The 14906-nt window shown below is 52.2% G+C and overlaps 1 protein-coding gene across 1 annotated transcript in view; it reads right to left on the bottom strand.

Moving 5' to 3' along the window:
- SCFD2 (sec1 family domain containing 2) overlaps window positions 1-14906 on the bottom strand; it is a 356231-nt gene that overhangs the window by 335424 nt on the left and 5901 nt on the right. Inside the window, exon 2 of the mRNA XM_062198835.1 lies at window positions 332-500. Coding sequence (XP_062054819.1) covers window positions 332-500 — 169 coding nt within the window. The remainder of the gene's footprint in view (window positions 1-331; window positions 501-14906) is intronic.

Here is a 14906-nt window from a genome sequence, read left to right as displayed (position 1 = left end):
GACAAGCCAACGGGGAGACTGAAGTGGTGGGGCCTCTACTCAGTCCACGTGAGACCATCGGGGAAACGCAGATGTATAACCCGACTCACTTACCTGATCTTGGGAACAAGCTGACTACCTCCAAACTACACTTCCCCACAACCCCATGCTTTCTGACCTACGGTTGGGCTGGATGGTTACGCCAAAGTTCCGGAAAAGCGCCCTTTTCTAAGTGCTGTTCACCACGAGCTGTTCACCACGACCAGCTGCGCACCGCCTCCCTTCTGCAGGAATAGGCTGTCCAGGAGAAAAGGAAGGAGGAAGCAGACGAGGAAACACCCACGGAGCTTACTTGGCCTGAGCGAGGCAGCCTGGCGCGACCACGTCCTGGCAGTCGCCCTCCGCGTGCAGCGCCGTGAGCTCCACCATGTCAACCATCACGTCGTTTGTGTGGCCGGGGAGCTGGGGCAGCGCCGAGAGGATCTTCTCCACCAAGTTGTCTCCGTGATGCCCGACGGCGCCTGTGGACGCAGACCATGAAAACATGAGCTCAGAGTGGGGGGAAAGGAGGCTGGACGAAGGTATCTTCACACCCCCTCCATCGAAAACACACCCCTTCAGTTTCTGCTCCGCATACCCACACACACCTAGCGCTCTGCTCTCACAACACTAAACGGTTACCCAGTGCAGGCGCACCTCCTGGGCAGAACCTCCAGGTGCCAGCAGGCAGGCAGGTCTGCTGTGCTTACCACCCTATCCCCAGCACACAGCACGGTGCGACGCACAGTAGGCATCGCTGAGCACTTGCTGAATAAAGAAATTATCAGCATATAGACAAGAGAGTATGGGCAAACTTCAGAAGGTTTGTGGGAAATGCAATTAAAGAGTGAGTTTATTTTAGTGCAAAAGATTTCAAAATTCATGTATAGGTTTTACATAACACACATTTTCCACAAACTTTTTTTTTTAATATTTATTTTATTTATTTGAAAGACAGAGTTACAGAGAGAAGCAGAGACAGAGAGAGGGGTCTTCTATCCACTGGTTCACTCCCCAGATGGCCACAACGGCCAGAGCTGTGCAGATCTGAAGCCAGGAGCCAGGAGCTTCCTCTGGGTCTCCCACATGGGTGCAAGGGCCCAAGGTCCTGGGCCATTCTTCACTGCTTCCCCAGGCCATAGCAGAGAGCTGGAACAGAAGAGGAGTAGCCAGGACTAGAACCAGCGCCCATATGGGATGCCGGAGCTTCAGGCCAGGACTTTAACCTGCTTAGCCACAGCACTGGTCCCTTCCACAAACTTTTTTTTTTTTTTTTTTAATTTTTGACAGGCAGAGTGGACAGTGAGAGAGAGAGACAGAGAGAAAGGTCTTCCTTTTGCCGTTGGTTCACCCTCCAATGGCCGCCGCGGTAGGCGCGCTGCGGCCGGCGCACCGCGCTGATCCGATGGCAGGAGCCAGGTACTTATCCTGGTCTCCCATGGGGTGCAGGGCCCAAGCACTTGGGCCATCCTCCACTGCACTCCCTGGCCACAGCAGAGAGCTGGCCTGGAACAGGGGCAACCGGGACAGGATCGGTGCCCCGACCGGGACTAGAACCCAGTGTGCCGGCGCCGCAAGGCGGAGGATTAGCCTAGTGAGCCGCAGCGCCGGCCCCACAAACTTTTTGATGACTTCTTATATGCATAGATTTCAAATATTTTTCTACAAAAATAAGCATCTTTTTTAAAAGTTTTTTTTTTTATTTCAAAGGCAGAGTTAGAGAGAGAGGCAGAGGAAGAGGTAAAGACAGACAGAGAGATCTTCCATCTGCTGGTTCACTCCCCAAATGGCCACAATGGCCAAAGAGGAGCTGATCAGAAGCCAGGATCTAGGATCTCCATCCAGGTCTCCCACGTGGGTGCAGGGGTCCAAGGACTTGAGCCATCCTCTGCTACTTTCTCAGGTGCATTAGCAGGGAGCTGGATCAGAAGTGGAGCAGCCGGGACTCAAATCTTCGCTCATAGGGGATGCCGGCACTGCAGGCAGTGGCTCTACCTGCTACGCCACAGTGCTGGCCTCCATAAACTTATCTTTTAAGTCCATTTTCCATGAACTTCTAGAAGTGCTCTTGTATGTCACGGGAAAACACTATCCTGAAATTTAAAGCTGAGTTTTATTTTTATTTCATTGATGAAGACACTGAGACAGAGATGCACTGAGGGAACAGACCAAGAGCACGTCTCCCCTCCACAGTCCCCTCCTCATCCCCTTGTCACCTCATCACTGGGAAAGGCCCACTGCTCTGGCTCACCCTGCACCCACCATGACCAGCATGGACACCGGCAGCAGTCGGCTCTCACCAAATACGCGTTAGGTGGAGCAGAGAATGAACAGTAAACAGCCTGCACTTAGTGAGCGCTCTCTGGGTACCAGGCACTGATCTGCACTCTTCATTAACAGGAAGTGAATGAGTGAACAGAAACCAAAATTCAACACTAATGACACGGTCCAGTTTTCTCCATGAAACCAAGCTCTCTCTCCAAAAGCCGTGATCACTAGGAAGGCCGTCATTCCAACACACACACAAATATTGTGGGACTTTCACTTCCACTGTTAAGGGCCCATCTACTGCAACTCGACTAACGTTTTCTTCCTGACGTCACCTCGGTGCCACCCCTCCGGCTTTTGGTTTTGGTTTTGTTCTTGTTTTGCCACCCATGACAATGAGACAGACGAGGCAGACAGGGGAGTCAGGAACCCGAGGAACCATCGTCACCATCATCATCCTCATCACAGCTAACATCTACCAAGGTGACCACACAGCAGGTAGTGAGCTGCATTCTGTGCAATCAGCAACCACTTAATTCTCACGGCAGCTTTGGTAGGGAGGGAGATTATGCTCAATTACACAGAAGACTTAATTTCAATGATTTGCTCAAAATCAAATAAATAATTAACTTGTGAATGACAAAAATTCAAATTCAAACTCGGAAGCCAGATCATGCCAAACCATACTCTTTGTTTAAAAAAAAAAAAAAACCAGACGCACAGCAGTGCCTTAGGACAGAGCCAGCAGGGTGACTGGTGAGCCGCAGAAAGAAAGCCTGTACGGTCGCCTCCCAGCACTCAGAGCAGGAGTCGCTTGCTACCCACTTGCTGGATGGACACCTGCAGAGTACAAGTGGCCTGCGATCCAGCGGGGTCAGAGGACTCTACAAGAACTACGTTTTTCTTTTTTTTTTTTTTTTTTTTTTAAGATGCACTTATTTATTTGAAAGTCAGAGTTACACAGAGAGAGAAGAGGCAAAGAGAGAGGGGTCTTCAATCCACTGGTTCACTCCCCAATTGGCTGCAATCGCTAGAGCTGCGCTGATCGGAAGCCAGGAGCTTCTTCCGGGTCTCCCGCGTGGGTGCAGTGGCCCAAGGACTTCGGCCATCTTCCACTGCTATCCCACGCCATAGCAGAGAGCAGGAACAGAGTGGAGCAGCCAGGACTAGAACTGGTGCCCATATGGCGATTCAGGCCAAGGTGTTAACCCGCTGTGCCATGGTGCCAGCCCCAAGAATTATGTCTTTAAAATAAGCTTGAAATAAAGATGCTAGGATCGCCTCATAACTGCATGCATTTTTCTCTCCACTAGTTCCTCCTCACTCACTAGAAACTTCTATAAACCTCTGCTTATCGTCTCAGTAACTTTGCTTTGAACCTTGTGCCCATAATCTGACCCCTGCCCCGAGCCACTTTTACTTCTCATCTGCCATTCGTAGACTCTTGGCACAAACAAGCGTGCTGTGTGTGCTGTGTTTCCCTCCTACACCCTCAGCCCCCACAGCCCAGCTGCTGCTCACTCCCCTCTCCTACCAATCGCAGGGATCACTGGCAAGGACCAATCCCTTAAACCCTGCAAATTAAAGTGCTCACTATTCCTCTTGAAATGCTCTAATTATGAGAAATCAAGATACAAAATATTGATTTTCCTTCATGCTTAATGGCTAAGAGATATGTTTTACAGAACCAAAGTAACACTTATTTGATTGAACTATTATTCTAACATCCTAAATGTTCAAAACCAGAGGAATGATTTTCTAACTTACGATATACATCTATTTATTGGATTAGTTCTCAAATTGAGATTTTATATTCTGCTATTTATGTAGTACTTCTAAGCTTTGTACGGTGAACATATATCCCTGTTATAAGATATATGGGGGGGCTGGCGCTGTGGCGTAGCGGGTAAAGCCGCCACCCAGCAGTGCCGGCATCCCATATGGACGCTGGTTCAAGTCTCAGCTGCTCCACTTCCAATCCAGCTCTACTATGGCTTGGGAAAGCAGAAGATGGCCCAAGTCCTTGGACCCCTGCACTCACGTGGGAGAACTGGAAGAAGCTCCTGGCTCCTGGCTTCGGATGGTGCAGCTCCAGCCATTGCAGCCATCTGGGGAGTGAACCAGCAGATGGGAGACTTTCTCTCTCTCTCTCTCTCTCTCTCTCTGCCTCTCCTTCTCTCTCTGTAACTCTGACTTTCAAATAAATAAATCTTTTTAAAAAAAAAAAAAGATATATGGGGCAGGCATTTAGTCTGGTGCTTAAGCCAGCAACTGGGACACCCATGGCCCATAATGCAGCGCTTGAACTTCAGCCAAGGCTCCAGCTCCCGACTCCAGCTTCCTGCCAGTGTGTACCATGAGAGGCCGGGGTCACAGCTCAAGTAACTGGGTTCCTCCACCCTTGTGAGACCTGGATTGAGACGCCAGCTGTAGCTGCTCGTGAGCATTTGGGGAGTGAACCAGGGGACAGGTGCTCACTTTGTGTGCATGTTTGTTTCTCTCTGCTTTCCAAAGAAGATAAGTGTACATATAATTACACACATGCCTCCAACCTTAACAAGGGTTACCTACTGATGGTAGGACTACGGCTGACTGTATTTCCCTCCAGTGTTTGCAACAACATCATCAGACATGAGACTTACCTAATTAGAAATGCAATTCACATCCCATCAGAAACTGACAGAACAAAATGCCAACATTTTTTATTTTTTTGACAGGCAGAGTGGACAGTGAGAGAGAGAAAGACAGAGAGAAAGGTCTCCCTTTGCCGTTGGTTCACCCTCCAATGGACGCCGCAGCCAGCACGCTGCAGCTGGTGCACCGCACTGATCCGAAGGCAGGAGCCAGGTGCTTCTCCTGGTCTCCCATGGGGTGCAGGGCCCAAGCACTTGGGCCATCCTCCACTGCACTCCCGGGCCACAGCAGAGAGCTGGCCTGGAACAGGGGCAACCGGGACAGAATCCGGCGCCCCGACCGGGACTAGAACCCGGTGTGTCGGCGCCGCAAGGCAGAGGATTAGCCTGCTGAGCCGCATCGCCGGCCCCAACATTTTTTTTAAAGACGTATTTATTTATTTGAAAGGCAGAGTTACAGAGAGGCAGAAGCAGAGAGAGAGAGAGGTCTTCCATCTGCTGGTTCACTCCCCAAAAGCCCACAACGGCCCGGGCTGGGCAGCTCCAAAGCCAGGAGCTTCTTCCAGATCCCCGACGCAAGTGCAGGGGCCCAAGCACTTGGGCCATCTTCTACTGCTTTCCCAGGCCATAGCAGAGCTGGGTAGGAAGTGGAGCAGCCAGGACTCAAACCGGTACCCTTATGGGATGCCAGCACTGCAGGGGGTGGCTTTACCTGCCACACCACAGCACTGGTCTCCAAAATGCCAACTTTTCATGACTACTACTCAGCATCCTAAGACTTAATAAAAAGGATACATCCATCCCATTGTGCTGCTCTTCTGTGAATACAGTTCTCACACATCCAGCTTTGGGGGGGGGGGGGGGGTGTCAATATTCATTTTTAAAATTTAGTTAGTGTCGTTTAGATTAAGCATTCGGAGTCTATCAATCTCACAATGATTTCAAATACTCCATTTACAAAATGCATAAAATGCCAGTATTTGTATCAAATTTTCAAAGAGCTGAGTTTTTCCTTCATTACAGAAATGTAAAATGTTCTGCAGTGGGGCAAGCATTCGGCACAGCAGCTAGGACCCCCCCCCCTCCCCCGAGAGGCCCCCATCCCTATCACAGTGCCTCGGAATCTGAGCTTCTGAGGCTGTTTTCAGAGGACGTTCCAGGAGAGCTCACCTTGCAATGCTGCACTTGGGGGCCCAGGCTGCCACGAAGGGAGCCAGTGTGGGGGAGATCTTCCTGACCTGAGCTGAATTCTCCTCACTCACGGTGCGGGCTCTGCCCAGGGGAGAACTTACAGTGGGTGAAGACGCGAGCTGCCTGGGCAGGAAGGGCCCGCGGGCTCCCCCTCGCCTGCAGCCTGGGGTCCACTGCAAGCTGCAGGGCCCTCCAGTCCCACCTGCCTACGACACTGGCAAGTCCACACGGACTGTCCCCGGCCTGGGCTGACCGGGTGTCGGGAGCAGGACCGCGGTGGTGCAGCTCCTCCTGGGCTGGCTCTCCGGTCGGCCGCTCCTTCCCACCAACATGGGCAGCTTCACCTGGGACCTGGCAGGCCAGAGCTGCTGACCTGGGGACGCAAGAGGTGAGGTGGCCACTGAGCCCCCTCTGTCCAGTGCTTCATGGAGCTGAGGGGCAATTGGGGATTGCTGCTCTCACGGGTGTCCAAGAGTTGCTGGAAGGGAAAGCAGGACAGGACACGAGCGACCAGGGACGAACTGGGGCCTGGTGAGGGCCGGCCTTTCCGGGGCACGGGAGTCACCACGTCGGGTTCTGCCCTGGGACACCGAGGACCAGGAGGGGGAGGGCTCAGGAGTCTCTGAGCCGGGTTTCCAGACTGCCGGACCCGTCCTCCCCGGTGCCACTGCATTCAGGTTTAGAGATCTCTACAGGAGCACGCAGAAAACAAGAGGGAACCGCACACTTCATTTATTTCTTTTTTCAAGATGTATTTAGAGGGCCGGCGCAGGGGGTTAAAGCCCCAGCCTGAGGCGTCAGCATCCCATATGGGCACCAGTTCGAGTCCCCGCTGCTCCACTTTCAAACTCACTCCCTGCTAATACACCTGGGAAAGCAGGGGAGGATGGCCCAAGTGCTTGGCCCTCTGCACCCACATGGAGACCTGGCAGAAGCTTCTGGCTCCTGGCTTCGGATTGGCCTACCCCAGCCATTTGGGGAGTGAACCAGTGAATGAAGACCTCTCTGTAACTGTGCCTTTCACATAAATGAAATAAATGTTCTTTAAAAAAGAAGATGTATTCATTGGGGCTGGTGTTGTGGCTATACCAGCCAGTGCTGGGCCAGGTCAAAGCCAGGAGCTCCCATGTGGGTGGCATGGGCCCAAGCACTTGTGCCATCTTGTGCTGCTCTTCCCAAGCCATTAACAAGGAGCTGGATGGGAAGTGAAACAGCGGGACACGAAGCAATGCTACATGGGATGCTGGCATCACAGGCAATGGCTTTACCGGCCACGCCACAACACTGGCTCCACATGGGATGCTGGCATCACAGGCGATGGCTTTACTGGCCACGCCACAACACTGGCTCCACACAGGATGCTGGCATCACAGGCAATGGCTTTACCGGCCACGCCACAACACTGGCTCCACATGGGATGCTGGCATCACAGGCGATGGCTTTACTGGCCACGCCACAACACTGGCTCCACACAGGATGCTGGCATCACAGGCAATGGCTTTACTGGCCACGCCACAACACTGGCTCCACACAGGATGCTGGCATCACAGGCAATGGCTTTACCGGCCACGCCACAACACTGGCTCCGGAACTTCATGTCTTTTTTTTTTTTTTTTTTTTTTTTTTGACAGGCAGAGTGGATAGTGAGAGAGAGAGAGAGACAGAGAGAAAGGTCTTCCTTTTGCCGTTGGTTCACCCTCCAATGGCCGCTGCGGTTGGCTCATCACGCTGATCCGAAGCCAGGAGCCAGGTGCTTCTCCTGGTCTCCCATGCAGGTGCAGGGCCCAAGCACTTGGGCCATCCTCCACTGCCTTCCCGGGCCATAGCAGAGAGCTGGCCTGGAAGAGGGGCATCCGGGATAGAATCCGGCACCCCAACCGGGACTAGAACCCGGTGTGCCGGCGCCGCAAGGCGGAGGATTAGCCTGTTGAGCCACGGCGCCGGCCTCATGTCTTAAAGCTCAGGAAAACTGTGTTTCTCGGTTCATCTCTGCTGCTTTGGGGTATTAAGTCTGGAATTTTATTATTCCTTATTTGTATGTTTCCTAATGGTTTTCGAGCTTTGCCCAGTTGGAGAAAACCTCTTCTGTACACAGGAGTACCACCACAGGGCTTTAGCAAACCCCACTTTGATGGGATGGGTTTCTTTCCATACCCTTCTTATTTGGTTCTTTGAATGTGCAAGATGAAACCAAAATTGAGCAAGAAATAAAGTCTAGGGGCCGGCGCAGTGGCTCACTTGGTTAATCCTCCGCCTGCGGCACTGGCATCCCATAAGGGCGCTGGTTCTAGTCCAGGTCGTTCCTCTTCCAGTCCAGCTCTCTGTGGTGGCCTGGAAAGGCAGTGGAGGATGACCTAGGTCCTTGGGCCTCACAGCCACATGGGAGACCAGGAGGAAGCACCTGGCTCCTGGCTTCGGATCGGCACAGTGCCGGCCGTAGCAGCCATTTGGGGAGTGAACCAACGGAAGGAAGTCCTCCCTCCCTCTCTCTCTCTCTCTCTCTCTCTCTCTCTCTGTCTATAACTCTACCTGTCAAATTAAAAAAAAAAAAAAAAAGAAATAAAGTCTAGTTCCAAAAGCCCTTTAATGGGGGGGACAAAATGAGCATCTCCACAAACCCGCGGCCCCGAGACGGGCACTCCCCCTCCCCCCACAGAAGGCGCGTGCTCGGCACCACATCCACCCCTTCCTGATGCCAGGATCAGGACGACGTGGCACAGACGGGGCGGCAATAAGCCTGGGAGAGGCACGTCCCCCTCTGTCAGTGTCCTGATGGGGAGCGAGGGAAGCAGGAGGGATGTTCACGTGCCATTCGCCACCCCGAGCGTGTACGTGGACGGCAGAAAGGCCTGAGAGCCGGCCCTGTGGAATTCCTGACACTGACGACGGGGATTTTCACAACTCCTACCTGGGCAGATACAACCTTAACGCGCACCCTCCTGACAGTGGATGAACAGTCAGCTGTGCTAGCCACAGCCAGAGAAGCAGCGGCCGGGCAAACACAGGTGTGGGGGCCCCTGAAGATCAGTCCCAACAACAGCCCCAGGCTGACGCCCGGGACACCAGGGGACCTGCAGAAAGTACAGCATTACAGGACTATGCTAACAGGCACCCAGGAGGGAAGCAGGACCCCGCAGACGGGAGGAAGCTGAGAGAGGTGCAGGGGAACCCAGCAGACGACCCCTCTGCCTTCCCAGGCAGTAACTTCTTGGGACCCTGGAGCCCAGGGGAGTCAGGGGCTTCTAAACACAACAGCATATAGAGTGCTCTGGACACAGGAGAAAGCCTCAGAAACTGGCGACTGGTCCCGAGACCGATCCCTCTCGGTTGGTACAGGCTGCCTTCAAGGCTTTCAAAGACCAGGACGTGGCAGAAGATGAGGACAACAGAAAGACGCAAAGCCAGGCACCTTGATTGGCCAGAGCGCTCCCGTCTGCTCCAGGCAACCCACCGTGGGTGAGGAAGCCGGTCCACGACATGCAACCAGAGACAGGTTACTAGCTCAATGAGGCCCTCGCCAGGGTGCAGACTGCAAGCAGGAGGGACGCTGGGAGAGGGCGGCTCGGGCAGCCCTGGTTCCCCTCAGCTCCGCTTGGCAGAGGGGGAGAGAAAGGCAGGGGCCCCGACTTGCTTCCTCAGGGTGGAGTCAACCTCCTGGAGAAGCCCCTGGCGAGACAGGACACTCGACTCGGAGCCACAGATCTGAACGGAGCGCTGACAAGGCCTCTCTCCTAGAGGGAACGTAACAGCAAGTGTCGGGCGAGGCAGCAGCAGACCTCGGGACCTGCGACGTGGGCTCCCAAGTTCTCACTCACTCCTGCAGGTCCCTGAGTGCTCCATCGCACTCTTGGGAGAGAGACCCAGTAAACCAAGTAGACATGGACGTCCCAAGGAGCCAGGGACCGAATTCCTGGCTCTCCCCCATGAGACACCTAAGAATCCTGAACCATTCCAGAAGGCCCTTTAGCTCGAGTTAGTCTGGAGGTGTGGATCAGTCAGGTAGGATGAGCTGTCAAAGCCCTCGCCTGATAAGACAACGCTAAGGCAGCTGGTAACCCAGGGTGCAGCAGTACCTTCCGAGACTCGGAGCAAGCCCTCACCAGTTTGAGACAGACCCCTCCGTCAGGGAGCCATCAGGCCTGAGACCTCCCTGTAGGACTGCTGTGCTGCTACTATGGAGCCAGGGCTGGTGGGTGTGGGTGTGTGACACTGGGGGGCTGCGAGTGACGCAGGCCAGGACACTCTCTGCACGGCACCAGTCTCCACACTCGGTGGTCCGATTTTTCAGGGGGTAGCAAGTAAACTGCCTTAGACTTAAAGACACCTTATCCTATATTCCCTTGGATCCTGAGCCCTAAGAGCTATTTCCCTTTGAGTGAGAAGACTCAAACAATCACCAGAAATCTCAGTACAGTTGGACTGGTTTAACACAAGGATCTAAAAACTCTTCTACAATTTGGGGGGAAATATTAAGTACATATATAACAGAGCTACAAATAAAAAAGAAACAGTCTTATACATGAATGATATTATCAGTAGTTCTCAAAGGCGGCCTCTGGTAACACCATTAAAACTTGAATTATCTGGCAGAGGGGGGCTATAAGGTATCAAAGAGATGTCACAAATTGATAAAGAAATGGAAAAGTATCTAGGTTTTATAATAACCCAGTAATGATGGAGCCCGTCCACAGACCACAAATTGGCCCTCTGTGCCTTGGCTCCACCCGAAACCGGGAATCCAGGGAAGGGCCAGCTTCTGCAGAATTTGAACACCAATCTGGGTTAATCACAAAGCCCTCTAGGACTTAATAAAAGGAACAGAACTGCCCTCCTTGAACAGTAAAAACACCATAATCAGGTCTTTAAAAAGTTAAAGCAAATGTTCTGGAAACAAAAGGTCACCACTGGTTGACTGGTGGTAGATGCTACAGTATCGAGCCTTGTAGCTGGATCCTCCAGGCATGACTCTACAACCCTGCCGGACCTGCCACACTGCTGCCAGGGTCTCAGGACCCCTGCACAGGACGGCTTGGATCCTCCAGACATCACTCTACAACCCTGCCGGACCTGCCACACTGCTGCCAGGGTCTCAGGACCCCTGCACAGGCGGCTTGGATCCTCCAGATATCACTCTACAACCCTGCCGGACCTGCCACACTGCTGCCAGGGTCTCAGGACCCTCCCTTCCCCCACACACAGGACGGCTTGGATCCTCCAGGCATGACTCTACAACCCTGCCGGACCTGCCACACTGCTGCCAGGGTCTCAGGACCCCTGCACAGGACGGCTCTGCAGTGACAGACCTGGGGTGCTCAAACAGAAAACGGTTCAAGGGGGTGGGCCTTTGACACAGTGGCTAAGATGCTGCTTGGTGGCTTAACAGGCTAATCCTCCGCCTTGCAGCGCCGGCACACCAGGTTCTAGTCCCGGTCGGGGCGCTGGATTCTATCCCGGTTGCCCCTCTTCCAGGCCAGCTCTCTGCTATGGCCCGGGAAGGCAGTGGAGGATGGCCCAAGTCCTTGGGCCCTGCACCCACATGGAAGACCGGGAGAAGCGCCTGGCTCCTGGCTTCGGATCAGGACAATGTGCCGGCCGCAGCGGCCATTGGAGGGTGAACCAACGGCAAAAGGAAGACCTTTCTCTCTGTCTCTCTCTCACTATCCACTCTGCCTGTCAAAAAAAAAAAAAAAATCTTAAAAAAAAAAAATTAAAAAAGATGCTGCTTGGGACAACCTCAGCCCATAGTGGGGAGTGTGGGTTTCAGTCCTGGCCGTACTTCCATTTCCAGTTTCCTGACAGTGCACACCCTGGGAGGCAGCAAGGGATGACTCCAGGACTGGAGTCCCTGCCACCAGCATGGGAGACTGAGATGCAGCTCCAGGCTCCTGGCTTCAGTCTGCCCAGCCCTGTCAGGGAGTGAACCAGCAGGCGGAAGATCTCCATCGGAAGGAAGATTTCTGTCAGCCCATCTCTGTCTGTTGCTCTGTCTTTTAAGCAAAATGAAGACAAATAATTAAAAATGTAAAAAGCAGAGATCTCAGAAGTGAACGTCTGCCTAGCACAGAAGAAATGTGGTGGCCAGCACCGCGGCTCACTAGGCTAATCCTCCGCCTGTGGCACCGGCACCCCAGGTTCTAGTCCCGGTTGGGGTGCCGGTTCTGTCCCGGTTACTCCTCTTCCAGGCCAGCTCTCTGCTGTGGCCCGGGAAGGCAGTGGAGGATGGCCCAAGTGCTTGGGCCCTGCACCCGCATGGGACACCAGGAGAAGCACCTGGCTCCTGGCTTCGGATCAGATCGGCACAGCGCGCTGGCCGCGGCAGCCATTTGAGGGGTGAACCAACGGAAGAAGACATTTCCGTCTCTCCCTCTCAGTCTAACACTGCCTGTCAAAAAAGTAAATAAATAAATAAAAGAGAGAGAGAGAGAGAGAGAGAGAGAGAGGGAGGGAGGGAGGGAGGGAGGGAGGGAGGGAGGGAGGGAGGGAGGGAGGGAAGGAGGAAGGAAGGAAGGAAGGAAGGAAGGAAGGAAGGAAGGAAGGAAGGAAGGAAGTTAGTTAGTTAGTTAGTTAGTTGGTTGGTTTGTGGATGGTTACGGTTTTACGGCCAATGGTCAGCGGGCAGGGTTTGCAACTGTGTCTTTACAAGGAACTCCTCCAGCTCAGAGCCCTCTCCAGGGACATCGGCACAGAAGACAATGACAAGAAATGACAGCCCCGACCAGGGCACGAGAACTGGGAACAGCAAAGACAACTCCAGGTGTGCCTTCTCGGCACATTTCTGTGTAACTCCTAAGTCTCCTTTCCTGTGGAGCGACAACGGTAATATCACAATCCTGCACTTGCTTCACCTCCTTCACCCTTAATTCCCACGGTATCTAGGGTTCTACCTGGCTCTGCTCCTCCTAGGACAGGCTGCGCCTGTGGGAAAGGAGTGGAAGACTCGCTCTGGCGCAGTCCTGATGCTGAGCAACCAAACCTGCCAACTCGAGGAATCAGCATTCAGAAGCTCACTTAGGCCGGCGCCGTGGCTCAACAGGCTAATCCTCCGCCTTGCGGCGCTGGCACACGGGGTTCTAGTCCCGGTCGGGGCGCCAGATTCTATCCCGGTTGCCCCTCTTCCAGGCCAGCTCTCTGCTATGGCCCAGGAAGGCAGTGGAGGATGGCCCAAGTGCTTGGGCCCTGCACCTGCATGGGAGACCAGGAAAAGCACCTGGCTCCTGGCTTCAGATCAGCGCGGTGCGCCAGCCGCAGCGGCCATTGGAGGGTGAACCAACGGCAAAAAGGAAGACCTTTCTCTTTGTCTCTCTGTCTCTCACTATCCACTCTGCCTGTCAAAAAAAAAAAAAAAAGAAGCTCACTTGGCGAGAGACAGAGGCACGCACACTGATGTTCACTCTGTCTGTAATAAAGCTGGCATTTTGCTCTCCCCTGGCCCCAGTCAACTCTTTTTTTTTTTTTAATTTTTATTTATTTATTTATTTTTAAACTTTTATTTAATGAATATAAATTTCCAAAGTACAGCTTATGGGTTACAATGGCTTCCCCCCCTCCCATAACTTCCCTCCTACTCGCAACCCTCCCCCCTCCCGCTCCCTTTCCCCTTCCATTCACATAAAGATTCATTTTCAATTCTCTTTATATACAGAAGATCAGTTTAGTACATATTAGGTAAAGATTTCAACAGTTTGCCCATATAGCAACACAAAGTGAAAAAACTACCATTGAAGTACTAATTATAGCATTAAATAACAATGTACAGCACATTATAGACAGAGATACTACATAATAGTTTTTTTAAAAAAAATTAATTAATTTTCTATGCCATTTCCAATTTAACACAAGGTTGTTTCTTTCATTTCCAATTCTCTTTATATACAGAAGATCAGTTCAGTATATAATTAGTGAAGACCTCATCAGTTTGTACCCACACAGAAACACAAAGTATAAAAATACTGTTTCAGTACTAGTTATAGCATCACTTCACATTAGACAACACATTAAGGACAGATCCCACATGGGATGTAAGTACACAGTGACTCCTGTTGCTGACTTAACAATTTGACACTCCTGTTCATGGCGTCAGTAATCTCCCTAGGCTCTAGTCACGAGCTGCCATGGCTATGGAAGCCTTTAGAGTTCGCTGACTTTAATCTTATTCCGATAGGGTCATAGTCAAAGTGGAAGTTCTCTCCTCCCTTCGGAGAAAGGTACCTCCTTCTTTGATGGCCCCGTTCTTTCCACTGGGATCTCACTCACAGAGATCATTCATTTAGGTCTTTTTTTTTTTTCCATGATATCTTGGCTTTCCATGCCTGCTATACTCTCATGGGCTCTTCAGCCAGATCTGAATGCCTTGAGGGCTGATTCTGAGGCCAGAGTGTTGTTTAGGACATCTGCCATCCTATGAGTCTGCTGTGTATCCCACTTCCCATGTTGGATCTTTCTCTCCCTTTTTGATTCTATCAGTTAGTATTAGCAGACACTTCTCTTGTTTGTGTGATCCCTTTGACTCTTAGACCTATCAGAGCCATCAATTGTGAGCTGAAATTGATCACTTCAATTGAAATTTGAACCTGAGTAAGCAAGTCTTAGTAACCGGATTCTCTGTACCATTTCCAACCCTATATTATGGCCACCTCCCATCAGCCAAATCCAGCAAAGATGCACGAAAGCAGATGCTAGACACAAAAGCCTGCTTAAGCCCACAACGTACGGACAGCACAGGAGGGCAGGGCGTACAGGCAGCACGCACACACCACATCCACAGCTGGGTGCACCCATGCCAACAGTCATGCCGCC

Source organism: Lepus europaeus, chromosome 8 (genome assembly GCF_033115175.1).
Source record: "Lepus europaeus isolate LE1 chromosome 8, mLepTim1.pri, whole genome shotgun sequence".
Lineage (NCBI taxonomy): Eukaryota > Metazoa > Chordata > Mammalia > Lagomorpha > Leporidae > Lepus > Lepus europaeus.
Note: the sequence above shows the minus strand (reverse complement) of the source record. Positions and strands in the feature narration are given on the sequence as shown.